The sequence below is a fragment of the Crinia signifera genome, chromosome 4 (genome assembly GCF_055691185.1).
Source record: "Crinia signifera chromosome 4, ASM5569118v1, whole genome shotgun sequence".
Classification (NCBI taxonomy): domain Eukaryota; kingdom Metazoa; phylum Chordata; class Amphibia; order Anura; family Myobatrachidae; genus Crinia; species Crinia signifera.
The window spans coordinates 269,340,600-269,352,978 of record NC_139220.1 but is presented as its reverse complement, the minus strand read 5'-3'; the positions used below and the strand labels follow the sequence as shown (position 1 = coordinate 269,352,978).

At 43.6% G+C, this 12,379-nt stretch overlaps 2 protein-coding genes across 2 annotated transcripts in view; one reads left to right on the top strand and one right to left on the bottom strand.

Moving 5' to 3' along the window:
* The window catches only part of TIMCC (TIM double twin CX3C motif chaperone), a 9,036-nt gene extending 5,442 nt beyond the window's left edge, over positions 1-3,594 (bottom strand). The window contains exon 1 of the mRNA XM_083184535.1: positions 3,368-3,594. Within this exon, the coding sequence (XP_083040661.1) occupies positions 3,368-3,454 (87 nt within the window). The 5' untranslated portion in view covers positions 3,455-3,594. The remainder of the gene's footprint in view (positions 1-3,367) is intronic.
* A 122-nt stretch (positions 3,595-3,716) lies between these two features.
* On the top strand, positions 3,717-8,561 carry SNRPG (small nuclear ribonucleoprotein polypeptide G). Its single transcript, XM_083184536.1, has 4 exons — positions 3,717-3,849; positions 4,955-4,977; positions 7,466-7,590; positions 8,363-8,561. Exons 1-4 carry the CDS (start codon positions 3,818-3,820, stop codon positions 8,411-8,413), a joined length of 231 nt encoding a protein of 76 aa, XP_083040662.1. The 5' UTR covers positions 3,717-3,817; the 3' UTR covers positions 8,414-8,561.
* The last annotated feature ends 3,818 nt before the right edge of the window (positions 8,562-12,379 follow it).

Below are 12,379 nucleotides of genomic sequence, written 5' to 3'. Positions count from 1 at the left end.
TGAAATATCACTGTGGAATATGTATGTGCTTTATAAATAACTGTCAGAAGTAAAACTGAAGACTACCTTAAATGGAATAGGTGGCTACCAATGGCAGAAGGTAAATGTCTAGAAGAAAAAAACATTCTGAACTATTAGTTAAATATTTAGGGGGGTATTCAATGTCAGGGGCACGGCTGTCGAGTGCCCCTGTCCCGTTCTTGCTTTGCTTGACTGTAGCTTAGCAGTCGGGATTCAATGTCCCGGCCGCCAAGCAGGGGGCGTGGCCGTGAGCGGAGGCCGGAAATAGTCGAGCTCCGGCCTGGAGCTCGACTATTTCCGGCTTTTCTCGGCAGAACGAGCCTGACAGCTTCTGAAGTCGGGCTCGTTCTGCCGAGAACCCCTGTTCAATGCTGTCGGGGAAGACAGCATTGAATAGGGCCCCGTCGGGAGATGGCTGCAGGAGCACGACAGACATTGAATACCCCCCTTAGGGGGAGGAGTTATTAAGCTTCTAAAAATAGGATATGCTGTTGCCCAGAGTAACCAATTAGATTCTGTCTAACATTTTTCTGGGAGCTCAACTCTGATCTCCACTAATGTTTTTATCAAAGAAGCAGCCGCCAATCCAATTCTCCCCAGCGATATTTCGATTCCATGGCCAAGTTGAGGTCACTAGTAAGTCAGGACACTGTCAACTCCCTGCTGCTAAGGCTTCCAAACCCGTGGCTACAATCAAGGAAAAATAGGGATCATGTGGAGGGAATCCCAACTTTGAGTTTGAAAACACAGTGGTTCTCTAATGTGGATTGCAACTTCCATTATTATTTCCAACTTCTTCATTATTAGCCCTAAATTTACTTTATCAGCAATAATGGGTGGGTGCAGAAGGGAGTCAGGGGGTGAGGAAGGACCATAAACATTGAGATGAGGAACACTAAACAAGCACTAAGAGTGACAATAGTGATCTGCATCCACCTGGCAGAACGCCACGTTTTCAAAGGTTGCCCATAGAGTCAATAATAAAACACCAGGGGACGTTCACTGTTTGACAAGCAGACTGATCAGAGTTCACTAGTATCACTGTCTGACGCCAAATATGTGTTCATATCCCAGCTACTGAATATCATTCAGGCTGTCAGAGAGGAGAAAGAAAATGAGAACTATAAGTAGGGAAATTGTTTTGGCTGAAATACATTATTTTTTATTCTTTATTACACTATCTGTGACCAACCTGTCATTTTATGTTTATGAACAAGTTTAGATAGCCACACTAATCAGGGACATCTAGGGGGTAATCCTGGTTGGTTTACAAAAGCAACCGCCTTTTTTAATGGACAAAACCATGTGAACTGCTGGTGGGGCAGATGTTACAGGTTGCAGAGTGTTACATTTGGGTGAGTTATTTAGTTTCTGTGCAGAGGAAATACGGTCTGATTTATTCTTACACTGCACTTTAGATTTCAGTTTGAACACACCCCACCCAAATGTAACTCTCTCTCTCTGCACATGTTACATCTGCCCACCTGCAGTGCACATGGTTTTGTCCATTAAAGGAGTTTGCTTTTGCAAACCAACCAGAATCACCAAATGCTTCACAGATAAGACTACACTACTTTATTATCTGATAGGAGTACACTTTACTGATTTGTGCACTACTACCAATTTGTGTTTTGATACTACACAGGGGACCCTGTCTTCAGATCTATTAAAATTAATGGCAAAGTGCTGCCACCTTGTGGCCATAAAGTATTTAAAATATATATTTTTGGACTATGGGGTTGATTCTGGTTGGTTCTTGGTTGGCAGAGAAAATTTGCTGCTTAGTGATCCTTCTAACGCCACCAGCCAGCGTCCGCCACAGTCCGCACAGTGAATGGATGTTTTGGATAAACATCCATTAGCAGGGTAGCGTATGTGGGCAAAATCATTCGATGGTAGCCAACCATCGAAGGATTTTTCCCCTGCTTGCAAATCTAACTCGGTCTGCGCTGACTTAGTATTGCGGCGTCAGGCTGAGTTTCCAGTGAACTCAGCCGCCCAACCCAAGCCGACAGGTGCCCGCCTGCATTCACATGGGGACGCCCAGTGTTTTCTTCGTATTGGAACGCCCCCAGCCAGATGGCCATCCATTCTCTTTGACTGACTGGCCCATAGGCAAATCAGAACATGAGGGCGGGACTTCAGGGTTGTTGGGGGGAGTAGAGCTATGCTCCGTGTACCAGCACCTTGAAAAAAAGAAAAGAAACATTGTTTCTGCAGTGCCAATCGATGTAGAGAAACCGTCTGGTTCTCCCCCATCGATGACAAAAGTATGTTGTGAAGACATCGAGCATTTTATTATATTCTTCAATTTTCTAACAAACATGGATGAAGAGTTTTTATAGAAGTTTTCTTTTTCTTCATTTATTTCAATCTGTAAATTTTAGTGCAAAGAGCGAGAGCGGTCTCACTGCAGAAAATGTAAAGACTATCCATACACTTCAATAACCCTCATAACCCCACTGGTGATTTATTTATTTATTGAGGAATAGTAGAACTTAATAACAGCATTACCTTTATGAAATAAAGATGGCCCTGATCCCTAATTGCTGCAATAATAAGCAGTACTTTTAGAAAAAGAGAAATTGTAATTAACAAAAGGTGTAAGTCAGGCATGTCCAAACTGTGGCCCTCCAGTTATTGTGAAACTACACGTCCCAGCATGCCTTTCCATGGTTTTAGCATTCCCTAAAAGCAAAACTGTGGCAAGGCATGATGGGACCTTTAGTTTCACAACAACTGGAGAGCCATATTTTCGACATGCCTGGTGTAAGTCAATAGTAGACAGGACACTTAATACCTCCATCTAGACGTGGCATGTGGCTAATTGGGCATACAGATGGGGCAATTACAGACCCATTTCTAAGCGATCTGACTAGATCGCTTAGAAATTAGGCACAAATCACTCAGTGTGTATATGCCATTGCCTGACTAGATTTATACTGCATGCATTGCTTGATTTACGAACCACATGGACTATGGATAGGAATAGTAACTTGTGATGAGCACAATGCTAGCAGAATGAGCCACCTTGCCCAAAGCTTGGCAAGCATTGCATTGACCATTGTCATGTCAAACTTTTACCTGTCATCATAATGACAGGTCTAGACACTGTAGGTCTTCCATACCACACATGTACCTCCATTCCCTAGTCATTAAATGATTATTAAAGCATTAATTTAGAGGTCAACTGAAAAAAGCCTCAGTGGGGAAGATGTATCAAACCTATAGGACTCAGATTCTACCTATTAAGTACATCCATATAAAATATACAGACGCTAATTGGTTGCTATAGGCAACAACTCCACTTAAATGTTTCAAATGATGCTTATACCCGGCCCCCCACCTGCATTTTCCTTATGTTCTCTCTCTCCAGGTTTTTCACCATGGAATCCACCGCATTCTGCAGTCGGCTCTGATACTCCTCTGCCATGTCTCCCAGCCAGCACCAGCATGCGCTCCAAGGACATGTAACCACACTTCCGCCCTCACTCAACGTCACCTCCGGAAACTAACAGCAGCTCGGCACGTGTGGCTACCATTATTGTTCCTGGCAAAAAGGGATTTCCACTAACGGGGATTGTGACAAAACTATTTGTGCCACTATTGTTAGAATGCATTCTTTTAATATTAGCGTGACCTGGTTTTGCCCAATACAAGGATGGCTGCGGTGGCCCAGTAGTCCCCGCCCTTTCCGCTTTGTCTACGTCACTGCTGTGCGACTTCCGCAGGTTCAGGCGGCAGCAGCAGGGAGCGTTGTGTGTTCGGAGCTGTCGGCACTACACGAGGACTGAAAATGAGTAAAGCACACCCGCCCGAGCTGAAAAAGTAAGAGCCCCGGATGGGTCATTATGGGAACTGGGGATTGGTTGGGGTGGCTGTTCCCTGGTACACACTACTATGAGAGGCCTCAGTAAAATCGGGGGTCTTTCTTTACCCCGGGCACCGCTTGTAGCCCTTATCGTTACTTATCACAGAGGTTCTTGCAGATTTTATTGCTCTACAAGTTTCAGCATAGTTTGCAAGACTCCCTGGAAACTTTCTAATCCCAGAGCAGCTTTGGGGGCACCAGCTCTATTTTTTGCTATGTCTAACATGACTGGTCCCAGCCTGAATGACCTCACTCGCCCTTCCCCTGTGGTACCTGCAGTCAGTACAGCTGCCCTGTTTATGTTCTGGCTGCTAAAATGGTTGCGCACTGTACGTATTGCGGTATGTGGTGGTCATATGTGAATTGGAAAGCCATCACAAGGGTGTGTGACGCAATGCTTCGGCATTTGCACAAGTAAACCCTGGGTGTTGCTGTGCCGCCATGTATTGTATACATGGGGTGCCCTGAAGTGGGGGTAGTCTTGCTGATCAAGGACATTATTTCTAAATTAAGCTCAAACCGAGAGACTGTTTTTCAGGTGTAAAAGGGGTATTAGAGGGCATGGCACAAATACAGAAGTGATTCCCACTCTGCCAAGGAGCAACAGCATTTTCCTCTGAAGAAAGCCCTTTAGTTCTCCAGCACCTGAGGAGGGGACTAGATCTTGTATACAGTAGTGTAATGGGCCACATGCTTATGGTTAACTTAAGATGTAAATATGGCTAAACTGAGCAGTATGTTAGAGGAACAGATTATGGGTGAAACTGTTACTTGTCTGTGTGGGACTTGGATAAGTCTGTCTGTAAACTTAAAGCGGCATTTATTTATATGGCAAAACCAGGCTGGTTTGAAGAAAAAAACCTTAACATCTTTCTGCACATTTAGTTTTGTGCAGCAGTGTTTCCAAAAGATCGTAAAACAAGCAAACATCCTCAAATGCACAGGGCAGGGAAGTAGATAGAAAACCTATAGGTCTCTAGGATTTGCAGTTATTAAACTTCGATCTTGTAAACATTTGTTTATACTTTACTTTTAACTAATGTCTGATTTAATGTGTTTTAGGTTCATGGACAAGAAACTGTCATGTAAGTACTGTTTATGTTGCGTGTAACAAATGTATCCTCATTTTTTAAAGTTAACACTATTACATTGTATTAAACATCAAAGGTATCATGACAAACATAAATTATGCACAATGATGTGAAACCAGGTATTGATGCCAGTAATATTGTAGTAGCACAGTGCTTCCCACTCTACATCATGTTGATTTTCTAGTTTCTGTGAGCTGGCCTATTTTTTTTTTTTTTTTCCAAATAAAGTACACTTTTTTTATTCTGATTCCACATACTCACAGTGTGACTGAGCCTCCATGCTGAGCGTTCTGAACACTCAAGTATAACTCTAGTCCGGCGTTGCCGACGAGCGGGACTGCATATCGCCGTCGCTGGGGGACCTACACACAAAGCGATCTGATCTTAATTTCTAAGTGATCTAGTCAGATCGCTTAGAAATAGGGCTGAAATCGCCCCGTGTGTATGCCGCAAAAGACTTTTAAACAACCTAAAGGAGCATACACATGTTGAGATGTTTGCTAAACTTTTGTGCTGAGCAATTTTGGAGTGGGAGATTTCCCAGCATCTAGATCCGCATATAGATTGCTTATACACGTGCTGCAGTCTGTGCTAAGCAATATTGTTTAAGCAAAAACAAGCTCACAGGGAGTGCTGCAGATCACTCATTCTGTACACAAGGAGCGATGTGACATTACTTGCTAAGCAATCTGACTAGATTTTGATTACATGTAGTCAAAATCTAGTCAGGCGATGGTGACACGTGGCACTGCGCATCACTATCGATCAGGGGTATACACTCGGAGCAATCTATGCTTAATTTGTATGCAATATAATCAGATTTTTAGTAAACGACTTTCACTGCTTAAGTGCAGCTTTTTTAATAAAATAAAGCTTTGAAAAGTGAAAAAGTGAAAAGTGTCAGTGCCTCTACCCCACATTAGACGACACCACAAACTCCAGCACCTTAAGTCCGAACCAGTCCTGGACCTGATTTATTGGCCAGTGGATACCCTAACCAAAACACCTTTGCCACCGCTGCATGAGAGCGGACCTTGCATCTACCTCCAAACTGTGACAGCAGTTTCTTCAAGAGGGAGGGGGTAGTCTGCACTCCAACAGAGGGAAATTGGGACCACACTAGCCTAGGTATTACAAATTTGGGTATCCCCTACCAGGACACCATAAGAATGGATACATACGATATCTACAGCTAGACCTTGTCCAATCTGGATGACTATTTACACTTCTAATTTATTCAGTATGCCATTTTATTTGTGATTTTAATGGGTTATTAAATGTGACATACATCTAATTGATACCTGGTTATAGATGCAGTGACTACCCTTGTTTTGTATTTACGTTTGAGTGATGTCCCCTTTGTTACAGTAACAGCTGCTTGACAATCCAGCTCAATGTGGAGCACCCTAAATATATTTTTTCCGGTTCTGACTTTAGCTACAGTTGACTGGCTCTAAAACCTATCCGCAGATAGGATCTTACGCCAATATTCCAAATTGAAGCCAAATAAACATTATTTAGCATCTGGCAAGGCATGAAAAATGTGATAAAATGTCAATCCAAACCAGCTGTCATTAATTATGAACCCAAGGACTGTCCCACAACAAATGCCAAGTCAAGGGTTCTACAATTAGGGCAGATTATGGGAATACTAGTATTCTTATGGGCAAGACCCCAAGTGTACTGGATGATGTATGCATTATAAAGAAGTGGATCTGTCTAAATCACAGGTTCTCAAAGTCGGTCCTCAGGACCCCGCACAGTGCATGTTTTGCAGGTCTCCTCACAGAATCAAATGAAATAATTAGCTCCACCTGTGGAATTTTTAAAATGTCAGTGAGTTGTGAGTGCACCTTCTGGGTGAACTGGAAAACGTGAACTATGTGGGGTCCTGAGGGCCGTGTTTGAGAGCCACTGGTCTAAATCAAACACATTGCGAAGTATAATGAATAGATCCCAGAATCTGAGACCAGTGGTCATCCTGAAGAGAACCCAAGTCCATCTGCCATTTATTCCTAAAGAGAAGGGCATTTGGCAAACAGCAGGAATTTATATTACTATAAAGACAGAAAATGACTTTCCTAGGGGGTAAGTTGGAAAGGGAGAGTTTGAGAGGAGACACCAATAGAGGGCAATTAATAAACTGGACATGTGCTGGACGGTGGAGTTGGCTATCAAGCTGAGTTATCTTTAAATTAGTTTACACTCTAATTTTTGTCCTCTCTCGGTAGTGCAGTTTTAATCCCCTATTCAAGTTGACTGCAGTATAATGGTTGAATGCTTTCCTAACAAAACTATAAACTATGGAGGCATGTAATCCATGTTTTATAGCAGACAGGTCTGTGTACACAGATCCCGCACAATAGTAATAAATGAGGCAAGTTATGGAATGTGTTTCCACTAAATCCTATGTTACAGCTTTACAAATTTTAAAATGTAGATCTATGCAAATTGTGTAAGACGGGTATTTGTTTTTTTGCAGTGAAATTAAATGGTGGTAGACATGTCCAAGGAATTCTGCGAGGATTTGACCCATTCATGAACCTGGTGATAGATGAGAGCACAGAGTTGTCAGGAAGCGGGCAACAGAACACAATTGGCATGGTAGTAAGTATAATGAGACGTATGATCTCGCTGCTGGAGGAATGATCAGCAGAGTTCAAAGTCAGTCTCTGTTGCATAAAGAGACCGTTGCTGGAAGCCCTGACTTGGGTTGCAGTTCTAATCTGCTTTTTCTGGGTCCCATCGCATACTTGTAAGGTAAACTCCTGTCCCCAAGGGAGACACTGATAGGGAGAGAGGGGAAAGAGACTAGGAACAGAGAGGTGAGAAAGAGGGGGAGTAAGTGAAGGTTGAGAAAGAGGTGTCAAGGGGGGGGGGGGGGGTGAAGGGTGACAGATGGAATGGGTGAGAGCATGGGAGAAAGAAAAGAGGATGGGGAGAAAGCGGAAAAAAGGAAGGAGGGGGTGGAGGCTTGAGATGAGAGGGGTAAGGTGACGGGGGCAAGAGGGGATGAGGCAACATACGGTGATAACGAGAGGGAGTGAGATAATGGTGAAGGGATGAGGTGAGGTGACTTTGGGAAGAGGTGTGGTTGGGGAGGTGAGGCAAGGCTTCTCACCAGCATCAGCAGGTCTCATGGTCCCCGGCTCCTGCTCCCCGGTGCTGTCCGCTGCTCTGCACCCACTCCACTGCGAAGGCTGCCTGACAGCTTCCACAGCATTAGATAATGTCCCTGGGGACCTGCTCAGTTTGGAAAACTGAATCCCGGGCCGGCAATTTAGAGTAAAATACACACTATAGCACGTATTGGCGAACTCTATGACAAAATCCTGTTATTAGCAGTTTGGTCATTAATTCTTGATCTCTTTATCACCAGGTTATACGAGGGAACAGCATTATAATGTTGGAAGCGCTGGAAAGAGTATAATACTATCAAGATGGACTGACCAAACCCCTTTCCTAGGTCCCTAACCTCTGATTCGCTAGAAGACTAGCACCCAGATGTGATTTATAACCACCTCCTTACTCGTGTTGTGTACTGTTTATTTCTTTTGTATTAAAAGTTTTCAGTTATATCGATGTCTGTGTTGATTGTTTGCAGTTACATTTGACAAATGCTAAAATAAGCATCCTGGAATCTCGCTGAGACGGTGCATTTATTTCATCACGAAATCGCATTTGCTATGGTTTTTGGGTCTCCTGTATGGAAAACAATCTAAAGAATCTTTAGTCACTTAGGGGTGGATTGCCTGTACCATGTGTGGAGAAAGAAGCAACATTATTAGAGGTATCCTTTTGTGTGGGTACATAAATTGTACTGATGTGGCTAGTCAAAAATAGGTGGAAAAGGAGTAAAACAATTATACGCTTAAATGTAACTTCCTGCTCTGACCTGTTGACTTATTAGCAATTTAAATCTATCCGCTAAATCACTGAGATCTACTCACCGGCTGTTACATTTGGGCCATAGTATGATTTGATATTTAGCACAAGTCACGTCACCAGCTCTCAAAGGTGTTTTACAAATATGTTCTATTAGATTGTTACTGTGTTAGTCAGTCATTAGGACTGTCTGTTCCAGTGCAGCAGTGAATTGATATTGGCAGAACAATAACACAGGTCTGCAAAAATTTCAGGTATTAAATTATACTTGTGTACATCAAGAAATAGTATATAAATAAAATTACCACATCAACCTATAAGGGGGTTCCATACATTCAAAAAAGTTTGTATTTGACATATCAATTGTGAAAAATGAAGACTTGTAGATTATATCCAGTGATTGCACCTAGAGTTATACAGCCTCTCCTCCCAGCATTGCACATTAAATTAATGTGCAATGCTGGGGGGGGGGGGGGGGGGTGACTGTATAATGTGCAAAGCTGGGTGGGAGAAGAGTTGAGGCTGTACTAATACAGCCCCCCCCAAGCATTGCAAATTAATTCAGCTTGAGTCTAGAGTAATATTATATGCCAGGCTCTGCTGTGACATTCCTCTACTTCCTTCCTAGCCGTAGTGTGCATTCCCAGTGCCTACCTCCCACCCGATAAAATGTGTTGGTCTATCACCGTGGGCAGCGGTTGGGAGAGGCACTGTGTAGTAAGCTCTACTCACCATGAGGCTGGTCAGGCAGCACAGACTACCTCCTTCTTGCCCTTCAGTCTGCCACGGCGCCCCAAAAAAAATGCAACGCGGTACTACTGTAATGCTCCTTGGACTCCTCCACAGCCACATCACTACAGAGGTGGCCACACCAATTCCCCCTGGAATCAGTGTGGAACTCAGCTGGAATATAATTAAAGGGTGCTCATGCATTCATTCACCCTCAGGTCAAGTTAGAGATTCCGGTCTTCATTCCCCAAGACACAAAAGAACAAATCTAGACAGGCTTGGTCCTGCAAGCGTCTGGTCCCTAAGCAGGTGGACATGCCCGCTTCCTGACCCCAGAGGTCATATCCAGGTGTTGTAGACACTGGCGAAGTCCAGAAGTCAGGCACATTACCACGACTGACTCTTGGGTGTTAGCGATTGTATCACTAGGTTATGCCCTTTCCTTTCAGAGAAGGAAGGAGCTTCTATTCCAACCTCTTCTTGGTTCAGATTCTTCTGTCCCATTTTCAACTTGTTTTTAAGAGTGCCACGGTTCAGAATGGAGTCTCTCCAATCCATCCTCCAGACCTTGGAACTGGGGGACTTCATGGCATCCCTGGATATCCAGGATACCTACCTCCCATGTTCCAATCCACCAGTAATTGATTTGCTTTGAGGTAGGTCACAGTCATTCTGAGCCCTCCCTTTTGGCCTGTCCACATGTCTTCAAGGTGGTGATGGCGGTGTCTGTTCGCTAGCATAAAATTTGCATTTACCCTTATTTAGACGACTTCTTTCTGTTAGCCCAGTCCCAGGAGGTTCTCCAAAAGCATTTCGTATTAACTGCAGTTCTATGACTAGGTTAACTAATTCTAGTTTAACTCTTAAAGTCCAGAGGTTTCTTGTACCATGTCATCCGGACCAAACTGGCCGCTCACAAGCCTTCCTCTGCCAAGATTAATTAATTACAATGTTTGGCACAGGCATTTCCAGTGGTGCACACTGAACCTCTATGATCCCGAGGTCTACAATCCACACCTTCTTGCAGGGCATATTACACCTACAAACCCCTGTTCTTCCTCTAATTCACCCCCAGGATTTGCCCCTGGTCCTCCGGAAACTTCAGTGCGCTCCTTTTGAGCCGTTGGATTCAGCTGATCTTCTGACTTAAGGGCCTTGTCTTATCGTTCACCGTGTCTGGTATTCTATGAGGATAGAATGGTGTTACCTAGGTAACCTACCTATCTTTGGCGCGTTGGTTGGATCAGGATTACTTATTGGCAAAACAGCCAGTGCAGGTTCATTCTACTCTGTCAGTTGGCACTTCATGGGCAGCGCATGCTGGGGTTTCTGCGGAGTGCTTTTGCAGGGCAGCTACGTGGTCCTCTGCACATACGTTCATTAAATTTTACAGATTTGACACCTTTGCCTCAGCAGATTTTGTGAGGGGTCTTGAGTGCAGCTCAGTAGGGGGACTGCTTTAGGACATCCCATAACCCTAGTGTCAACCATGGGCTGAAAGGAAAAAGGGTATTTTTTGGTCTTGCCTGTAAATCCTTTTTTGGTTGGTGCCCACCCTAATGCTCCTAGAAGGGGCAGGGTTCCCCTGGAACAGTCAGGGAGTGTTGTGCTTGTGCTAAATGTGTGTGTGGCTTACTTCTCTCATACACCTGTTACTCTCAGCTTGTTAAGTTAACTGGTTCCTGAGATCAGGGGAGGTATGAGGGAGGAGCCACCACGGGCTGCACTTCTGTACAGGTACGACTAAAAATCCCCTTTTCTTACCAATCCTCTTCCCAGTAAACAGTATGAAGTTAGACCGATGCTTTCAGCTGAGCAAATTTACGTGTGGAGCTGCCAGGGCAGTGAAATTATAGTTAACTACATTAAATAGGCATCAGACAATCTGATGAAATAAAGAATCACTTTTATTACATCTCATCTCGCTTGTACATTTCCTGGACACCTAAATTACAGTAAAAAACTCCAGAGTCAATTTTATTTATCGCACATCACAACTCACAGTTGTCAGTCAGGTACATCCATACTAGGCAGCATTACAGAATAAACACTGATAATGATTCAAATATGTTTTTTCCCCAATGTGTTTTGTTCAAAAGGAGCTCGTTACCGGGACCTAGGGGTGAGTGGAGCAGTACTGGACTGGATACCGTTCAAGTCATCCAGTTCTGATCCTCTGGACAAACAGATGGAATGCTATAATCTCAGCAGCTCCCGTTGGCACGACTGAGGTACGTGTGAGACTCTCGCTCACCCCACTTGCGAGTCGCTCACACATCCCGGTATCGGCGCTGCAAATGACCATGGCCCCATCTGTACACTCATGCATGCTGATAAGGCTTTTCTGCTGTTTTATTTACTGAACAGTAAAAATAGATGTGGGTCAGTTACACACAACTTGCTAGACTTGTGTCTCTATTCCTGCCATGGGTACACTAGACCCCGGGAGATACCGTCCTTCCCATTTTTGGAAATACTTCTATTATTTCCCACTCTCTGAAAAAACCATATCAACCAATCAGATTCTGCTATACTTTTAATGATTTCAAAAATAAAAACAATCATTACCTTCATATCCACAGTCATTTCTAGCTTAAATGCCCCCTAGGTTTTTGGCTGAACTGATTTCTATACATTCTATTACACAGTTTTATTGTATTGAGTCATATAAAATCTCAGGTGGAATTTATATATACCCGTTACTACTAAAAGATATTAGGTCATAGATGAGTTTATAACTTAGTGGTTCCAAACCCTGGTCCTCAAGTACCCCCAACAGTGC